Genomic DNA, 9,496 nt, shown 5'->3' on the forward strand with positions numbered 1-9,496 from the left:
TACAAGGAAGAGGGCAGGGCGGGCTGTGGGGCTCCCTCCAGACACACAGTCCACAAGCAGCCCTTGCTGGCACTAAGCCTTGCCTCCCTGGGACCCTGCACACAGGCAGCCTAGCTATTAGAAGGCTAACTCACAGAACCAAGCTGTGACCACTAGAGGGCACCCCAAGGGCAGAAGACAAAGGCTTGGTGCTGCTCTAGCCTCTGGAGGACTGGACTTGTCCCTAGCCATGACATCTGAGCTCTTTCCTTGCTTGATCTGCATTCCAGGCCCCACAACCTACTCATACCATCTGACAGGTTTCCCCAGCCAAGCTGTGCCTTAGCAGGGGCAGAGCACCCAAGACAACCGAAACACGGGTACGATAATGTCAACTTTAATCTGCCAAATATACAAGTTGAATTTATGGAACATGTTCTGCCTTGGTGCTGCACAGGAACCAGAGGTTCTTGAAATGATTCATGGGTAGGTGAAAATGGGCACTAGCCCTGGCCAGATGGGCGGGAACAGGGTGAGGGAGGGCAGAAAGGGTCTTGGTGGGAAGAGACTGGCCAGGGACAAACCAAGACCTCTGGGGACTCAGATATGCAGGCTCTGGTCAAGAGCCCCATGTGAGCACCCAGCAACAGAATGGGGCTGGCTGCTGCAAAACCACAGAAGCTGCCCTGCCCCCTGCCCCCTGCCCCAGTGTGCAATCTACTGGACAAACGGAAGCTCTTGTTACCCCACCTCCCAGCACCCCCCAACCAGGGTTCTGAATTCTACAAACAGCAAAAACATTCAAATGGTTACATATGAAATGCTGTCCTGCATCTTTCTGTCACAAAGATAGCAGCTGCCCCTCCCCCCATAGCCCCGCAATTTCTGTGCCACGATGGAGGAGGCCCCAGGCCAGGGGCTTGCAGCCATGAGGGGCTGCTGCAGCGGTGCCAGGGCACAGGGTGGGCGAGATGCAGCAGAGGTCCTGATGGCACAGCCCAGTTCCCTGGCATCTCCTCCCGTAGGCCAGCTTACTTATTCAGGGACAGTGACTGCATTCGCTTTCCTGACAAAGTCGCGTCATCTTTTGCTGAGGATCAGAAGGGGGAGGGTGGGAATCAGAACATAGCAGAGTCACGTCCCATGCCCCCCAGAACCATGGAACTCCAGGTCTCCAGGACAGTGCTCAGCCAACAGACAGGAGGAGACCCAGTAGGCTACAGCCACGGGAGACCACAAGCTCCAAGCCCCAGTGCAAAACCCTGGGGTCCTTCCCCTCCACACACAGGGTCGCATGTCAGCAACCCCGTCCCCCAACTACACGAGGTCCTTTCCTGCCCGGGCTTGCAGGATAGAAACTGGTAGTTGAGATAAGGCGTCTCTAGCCAGGTGATCGTGCCCTGAACTGCCCTCACCTCCGCAGGCTTCCCCAACCTTGGGGACACGGACACAGACAGTTATGAGCAAATGCTTCTGTAAAGCCGCTCAGCTGCACACACCCACTAGGGGAGGCACACAGAGGGTCTGCTGGGTTTTATATCCAGTCCTTGGGCACATGGTGGTGACTTACCAGCTCACCTGGCTCCACCTGGCACCAGAGGCCTCAGTGGGATTTCCAGTATTAAACATCCCTACCAATGCACTCACAACTAGCTGCTGGTGACAGTAAGAGTACTATTATCGTGGGCAGTGCTGTGCTGGCTTCTCAAGTTCCTGTCCACCTCCCACACTGGGTGGGCCCCTACCGGACAAGCCCACAGCAGCCACTCCTCCCCCCATCTCCCTGCAGAGTGCACAGGGGATTACCCACAGCCAGTCCTGGCCTTACCTTTCCTTTCTTCTTCCTTCTTCCTGGCTGCCTCCTCCCGCTGCTTCCGGATGATCGCCAGCCGGGCAAGGTCAGCCTTGGCCTGCTCTGTCTTCCCAGCTAAATGCATTTTCATGTAGCGCTCTTTTGCTTTCTGCTTCTCGATCTCTTCTCTGTTTGGATAAAATGGTGTCACAGGACATCTTCGCCGTCATGACTAGCTGAGCTGGGTGTGAGAGCCTGATTGGGGGGAGGGATGTGCTCTAGCTGCAGGAGGGGCCCTGGCTCCACATGCCACCAAACAAGTAGAGGGAATAGGCCCAAATGGCAAATATCTGAGACAGAGCTGGCACAGGAGGACAAGACGTGGCTTGCAGGTCACAGGGGGCATGAGGGCGTCATGGCTAGGGTATGGTGGCCACAGTGAAGATAAAAGGGAAAAAGAGGGGGCTCCCAAACCAAGGGAAGATGACCAGGAAGATAAAGGCACTGGAAACCACAGGGAAATAGGTGCCTCAAATGGTCAGGGGGCAGGGAAGGAGGGCCACAGAGGGAAAGAGGTCCTCATGACACGGATGTTCTTACAGCAGCTCAGGTGTGCAAGCAGCTGCCCCTCAAGGCCAGCCTCCTTGGCAGAGGCGTGGAGATAACAGCTGCACTCCATGAGACCAAGGGGTGTCAGTCATCACCCAGGAACCCACAGAGATCCTCCCGAGCCTGTGACTGACCTGGAGGGGAGAGCCCTGGCCAGCATGAGGTGAGGAAGGACCTGACCTCTTAGAGGCCTGTGCAGTCCTAGGCAAAAGGCCTGGCTGGAGGGGATGGGCAAGAAGCTTGGCCACCGCAAGGTCTTGTCTACACCCCACCCAGAAGCCAGCACAGGTGGACTGGGTGAGGAGAGTAACTCCTCATCGTAGCTGGCCCCCAAGAAGGTGCAAGGCTGTCCCAGCGCACGCCAGGGACCCTCAGCAGTCGAGTATCTGGCAAGGGTTGGCCTTGTGGGTATTGCCTCTGCAAGGCAGGAAGCAAAGGATCCACAAGGTACTGCACGGGACACTGAAGCCCCAAAGGGCAGTGACTTGAAGGAGGCTGCTCAGGGGTAAGGGGGAAGAACCAGGGTGGAACACCAGAGCCCGGCTGCTAGGTTTTTGACAGTCAACTGCCAGGAAAGCTGGAGAGTATGAGGACAGAGGGACGAGTCCTCCCGCCTCCAATGACACCCTGAGCTCATGGCCCTCACTGCGGAATTTTCTGTCAAATTCCTCAGCCCACCCAGGACCTAGAGAACCAAGGACTGAAACCCTAGCAGGCTGAGCAGGGGAGGAACCAGGGCCATGTTACCAAGTAGCCTTCAACCCCTCACCTAGTGGCCATCAAGTCACTGGGGATGGAGGTGTAGCTTAGTGGTAGAGCACCAGCTCAGCGATACAAGGGCCTGGGTTAGATCCCCAGCACCCTCCACCCCCGCCCCCCCAAAAAAAGTCAAGGGACATTTTATCAGGACTGACCATGTGCCAGGCACATCAGAAATTGATCTCAACCACATACATGGCACCCAGAGGAAAGTGGGAATGCGCTGGCTGAGTGGGAAGCACGTTCCCACTCAGATTGGCTCTGAACCACGATCCTCAGATCTCAGCCTCCTGAGTAGCCAGGATTACAGGCATGAGCCACCGGCACCTGGCGTTTTTTTTTGTTTTTTGTTTTTAAGGAGTTATTATAGAGCTTTTGGGAAATTCAATCAAACAGTGACACTGCATGGCCACCACTCAATTAGTTACCAGGTGCCTCAGCCCATGCGCTGCCTGCCCGGTAGACATTACCGTTCTCTCCTCGAAAGCTCCTTTGGCCCATCCAGGTCCAGTTGTGTGACCTTTTTGGTTGTCTGTGCTACCCGGTTGGGGTTCTCAATGTCAATGAGCCCTTCCACACCTTTGCGCTTTTGCTAAGACAAGAGCAAGAGCAAGAAATTTAGGACTTGCGGAGCCCATGAAGGCCACATCCACCATCTCCAAAGCCCCAGGTCTCCACCTCCAGCCCAGAGCTTGTGCAAGTCTCCCAAGGGGCCCAGTATTCAGAAGTACTTCACCAGCTGGGGGGAGGGGAGTGTGTGTACAAGGGGAAACAAGTATGTGAAAGGAGGGTCCATTTTGCCAGGCCCCAGAAACTGGGGACTAAATCACCTCAACTTCAGAGGTGACACTGGCAACTCAAGGTTCAAAAACATACCCAAGGTGAACCAGAAAGAGCTCAGGAAATGTGGAGAGGCCCCAACATGAGAGCACTGCTCCCCCACTGTAAGCGTGGGCCTCTGGAAGCTGTTCCCACTGAAGCCCTGCCTAGCTGTGCATGCAGAAAGCACAGGCCAGATGCCAGGGCAGGGCAAGCAGAGGAAGAAGTGTTCTGACCAGCCCTGTCTGTCTCAGCTGACAAAAGGGCAACCTGTGAGGGATGTGATCACTGGACCACAGCCTGCAGTTCTGCTGCCTGTCATGTGCTCGTTTGTGTGAAGATACAGAGACCACCAGCTAGTCAGTAAGTCTGGTCACAATTCTCGGCTCTGACCATCCTAGCTTTTCTCAAGTGACCAAGAAGGCAGCTTCCTAACAGTGATCATCTGACTAAGTGTTCCATGTGCCACCTACTCACAACTCCACCCAGACCCCCTGACTACACAGGGGACACAGAATTTACTTGAGATCCTCCCTCCTGTGCCTGCTCCTCTTCATCCCAAGTATGCCCTCGATTCCTCATTTGCCCAGTAGACAGCAAACACGGCCTGAGTGTGACTGCTCTCCTCTACAGCACTTCCACCACCTACAGCAAACCAGTTTCTTCTCACCATGGGCTGCCATTTTACTCCCTCCCCTCTCAATGTCTCAGAATCCCTTCTCCAGGGAAGCCCAAACCATCAATTACAAGCAAATCTGGTCATTTCTGTCCCACTGTAGGACCTTCCCAGTGCCCCAGCCAACCTCTCTGCACACCAGTTTTCCCATGGCGGACTTTGTCCTGCTTTCTGTATTTCGGCTTATGTCACCTCACCACCACATTATTCCCACACCCGCCATCACAGTGTGGTTTGTCCATAATACTCGTCACAAATAAGACCTTTCACCACAAAATCATCCATTGTCTATAGTCATGCATAACAGCAGTAGAGCCACTGTGCCTAGGAAGTGTGAGGCCTTCAGTTGCAACCTCACGGGCACCAAAAAGCCCAAAGTAACAAAAATCACTGTACAATACTGAATTCATACTGTCTGGTCTCATCATTAGAGCACAACCTCCTAAGAACAGGATTCTGTCTGCAGCTCCCATCAAGTCGGAACCTATAAATGTTTGTTGTGTGAATGAGTCCAAGTCTCAGGCCCCCATCAGGTTCAGTACCTGGTAGTCATCATCTTCATCCTCACTCTCATCTGAGTCTAGAGATTTCTTCTCCTTTTTTGGGTCACCTGCAGCCCCATCACCACCTTCTTCTTGTTCCTCTTCTTCCTGTTTCAAAAATGGACAACAGAACTCAAAAACTAAAAATGCAAACCCCTTTCCCCAACACTGTGACCACCCTACCCCCTCAGACAATGAACCTTGACATTTAACTGCAGGAACTGGAACTAAATATGGCAAGGGTGGTACTCCGTGCCCCTGCTCCCCAATGGGAGACCAGAGTCAGACAGGTAAACTACCCATATAGTACCATGTCTGAGGCTAGGCCCTTACACTGCTGCAGAAGGCCATGCTCCCCTGGGAGACACCTTGGACAGCCTGGATGAGTTTATCTCCCAAGGTCAGAACCAGAGATGGGACAGCAACCAGCAAAACCCAGAGGAAACACTGAGTAAAACCAGAGCAGCGAAGGAGACTCTGGGGGCACGTGAAGTCTGGCAAGCAATCCTAAGTGCCTGTGGAGACAGGTGGCAAGCTGGGAGCTTGTGTATGGGCAGAGGCGGGAGATGGAAGAGCCCTTGGGAGGCAGGCCACCACTGCAAAGTGGACCAAGTTCCTCCTTACTTGCCCAGTCACAGGATGACCCCCCAATGGTAGCTGTCCCTCCCCACTCCACAAGCTGGTTCTCACTCAGGAGTGAGGACTTCTCCCTGGAGCTAAAGACTGGAGACACCACCCTGAGACACTGAAGTGACCAGACAGGCTGCTACTCACCCTGGCCTTCTGCTTCTCAGCCTGGAGCTGGGCATCGATCTCTTCGGGGCTTGTATACTGCCTTGCCCGGCCTTTGTGGCCTCCCTTTCTCCCTGTCCAGACAGAGGCAGTTCAGGAAGGGAAAGGGAGGCTGCTGTCTTGATCACCCTACTCATAAGAGGGTGGGTACTACCCAGATGGCCTCACCAGAAGCTGCAAATCTGACCCACCCTCATGCAACACCCAGACTTGCTCGCCAGTGTTCAAAGGACACTGCCTGGTGCAAGTTCCCATGAAAACATGGGATAGTATGACCCAAAATGCCCCCATAGCTCTCCGCTTGGAAGCACTTGCCTGCTATCCCAATGACGGGACTTTTATTTGTAACACTGCCACAGCCATGGGCTCACTGGATCCTCAGGAACTGATGCTGCGAGAGCCATTGTTAATCTCATGACAGACTTAGGATCAAAGCTGATTTGAGATGAAGCAGGTATATGGACAAATTTTGGAGTCAAAGCTCAGTTCTACCACTTTCTACACTTGTGGACTCTAGGCAAGCACTCAATCTCTTAGAGCTTCAGTTTCCTCATTTGTTCCCTACTTCACTGGGCTGCCATGGACATAAATTAGCTAACGAATGCATGCCTGGGTGGTGCCAGGCACTGGATAAACACTACAAAAATGTTTTCTGAGATTTTTATTTTTTCTCCAATAGAGAATTTGTTGAGTAAGTAACAAATACTGTTAACCATATAAACAATTCACTGAAAATGTCAAATGAGAATAAAATACTTCATATCCTAGTGGTATAATAGAATAAGAACATTTAAGAGAAACAACCCTCAAGATCTACCAGCAAAACAATACAAAACCTAACTACAGCGTACTGTGACTAGCTGGCAACTGGGAACATTTCAGTTCAAAGCCAATTATCAGCAAAAAGTTGATGAGGACCCCCATCTCAACCAATAAGCTGAGTGGAGTGTAAACTGTTACCACAACTACATCTGAGGTGGTAGATAAGCAGAATTGGCTAAAATCCAAGAGCCTATCCAAAAAAGTAACTGAAGCAAAAAAGAACAAGTGGTTCAAGTGGTAGAGTAGTTGATCAGAAAGTGTGAGGCCCTGAATTCAAACCCCAGCATCATCCAAAAACAAGTGCCTACCAACTAAAGGTCATCTAAAAGTGTCAGTTATATTCTGAGTCTCAAGAACAAACTGACCCTTGCCAAAACCATCAGACACACTTATACAGCAAGGCAGCGTCCCCTCTGGCGATCTTAAACCCACCTGACTTCCAGAGTGTCCTTCAGTGAGAAGAGAATCTGTAATTAGCCAGCAAGAGCATCCTGGACTCCAGGGACAGTAGCAGAGGTATCAGCCTCCTCTGATTTCCTAGACAGCAGCTGCAGAGCTATAATTGGGCAGCCTATTCCCGACACCACCCACTTTTAATGACTACCTCCATTCCCAGGGGTATCTCAGTCTATACTCATGAAAGGTCTATTGTGAGATCAAACTTGCCATTAAAAAAATAATCCCACACCCTTTCTTGATATACCAGGCAACTGTTAACAACTAAACTGGTTCTGTAGACTCTCATCCTAGGCTTGACTCCAGACACTTCCTCAGCCTGGTCTGTAGTAGGTTTTTACCAGAGGTTCTTCAAGACTTGTAGAACAATGAGAACAAAGAGTTGGTCCTTCATCTTGGAGAATTTTATCCTTTTAGCATTTTCATGTTTTCTTGGCTTTTCCAGCACAACACAAGGAAGGCAACCCTACCTGTCAGAAAAGCCTAGCACAAATCAAAAGACCAAGCCACTTAGCCATGATTTTATACTTCAGTTTTGTAATTGTAACCTCTAGCCTACAGCTGGATAGTGTTCAACTCCCCCTGACTTTTTTCTTGCCAGTCCTGGGGCTTGAACTCAGGGCCTGAGCACCGTCCCTGAGTTTCTTTTGCTCAAGGCTAACACTCCATCACTTGAGCTGCAGTGCTGCTTCTGGCTTTTTCTGTTTATGTGGTACTGAGGAATCGAACCCAGGGCTTCATGCAAGCACTCTACCACTGAGCCACATGCCCAGCCCAGCCAAGCCCTCCCCCACCCCCTTATATACAAGGCACCAGGGAACATAAGACATGGCTCCTCCAGATGGAAAAGAAATCAGCATATTGACACTCAATATAGAGATTCTGCTTTGTAAAGCCCAGTGTCTCGTGTAGTAGAGTCAGGAAGCAACTGAGGTTTCAAAAAGCTCTGGGCAGATGTTCCTGTAGGCTGGAATGCATTAATAAGCCCAGAACACCTGAGCCACTAATGGCAACTGTACAGTTGTTCTGTGCCAGGAGCTAAGCCTGGTAATGCCATGCCCTGTCATTTTATAACTCTATGTTCAACTCACCAAACTAAGACTTAACACCCCCGACTTTCAGAGGCAGACAATAAACTGGATGAGATTAAATAATGTGTGCAAGGCACAGAATTCGATGGGGAGATACCTAGGATTCAAACTCAACCTTAGATAAGGATTCTAAAAAGGCGGAAGGAGGACGAGAAGAAGGGCTACAATGTAACTAGGAAGCCATGGACGTTATGGATCTTACTAGACCCCAATAAGGAGTAGTAACTACTGCTTATTGGGGGCCTGGCACTGAATCCGGTCGCTTACGCCTCGTATTATGAAGTAGACACAATCACTGGCCCCGTTTGCAAATAAGAAAATGGAGACACGGGGGAGGAGAGATGCGACTGGATGTTGAGCTGGAACCCAGGGTGCCCGAACTTGCCCCGTGGGGAAGGCAGGCCCGGCCATCCCCAGCGCGGGACACGGTGACTCAGTCTTCGGACATTCTCAAAGTGGAAGAAAACTTCAGATGCCCTCGCCCCCGCCCGGGAGCGGAGAAGCGCGCCCAGAGCCGGCCTGGCACCCCGAAGGAGACCTCGAGGCCTCTCAGTCTCCTCACACCCCAGGCCCGGAGCCTCTACATCACTCCAGTCCTGTTTCCCTCCCCACGAGGACAATTGGACAGCGAGGCCCGCAGCTGGCGGCCACCGCTGTCCTCCACGCCGCCTTCCGCGCCGCCCGCCGGGGTGAGGGGACAAGCAGAGCGGGCGCCCGGCCACCCTTCCAGGTTCGCGGGCCACGCGCGCCCAGACCTCACCTCCTTTAGGCATCACGGCTACTGCAGCTGCGGCGGCGGCGGCGGCGGCGGCGGCGGCAGCAGCGCCTCGAACTGACACCGGAACCGGAAATGCCTTGGGTTCGACTTCTCCCGCCCGGGTCAATCTCACCCCACCACCCCCACCCCCACCGCGCGCCGCCGCCGCCGCGAAGCTCAGGACCTCACCGGGGGCCGGGACTGCCCCCGCCAGTCGCCTGAATCCAGGCGGGCCAGCGCGCTGCCAGGCAACAACGCCCCCAGTGTCCCCGTCTAGGGAGACGTGTAGCCCTGACGGCTAACCCTGCCGGAAGCGAGGGCAGAGGGCCACAACGGAGGTTGGGAATGCGGCTTAGTGATAGAGAGCTCGCCTAGAATGCATGAAGCCCTGGGTTCGATTCC

The 9,496-nt window shown here is 52.9% G+C and overlaps 1 protein-coding gene across 1 annotated transcript; it reads right to left on the reverse strand.

Moving 5' to 3' along the window:
• Positions 1-360: 360 nt before the first annotated feature.
• Positions 361-9,244, reverse strand: Pdap1 (PDGFA associated protein 1). Its single transcript, XM_048368101.1, has 6 exons — positions 9,098-9,244; positions 5,951-6,042; positions 5,177-5,284; positions 3,610-3,731; positions 1,808-1,959; positions 361-1,069 (listed from the first exon to the last, which is right to left on the reverse strand). Exons 1-6 carry the CDS (start codon positions 9,108-9,110, stop codon positions 1,011-1,013), a joined length of 546 nt encoding a protein of 181 aa, XP_048224058.1. The 5' UTR covers positions 9,111-9,244; the 3' UTR covers positions 361-1,010.
• Positions 9,245-9,496: the final 252 nt, after the last annotated feature.

The sequence above is a fragment of the Perognathus longimembris genome, chromosome 1, assembly GCF_023159225.1.
Source record: "Perognathus longimembris pacificus isolate PPM17 chromosome 1, ASM2315922v1, whole genome shotgun sequence".
NCBI lineage: Eukaryota > Metazoa > Chordata > Mammalia > Rodentia > Heteromyidae > Perognathus > Perognathus longimembris.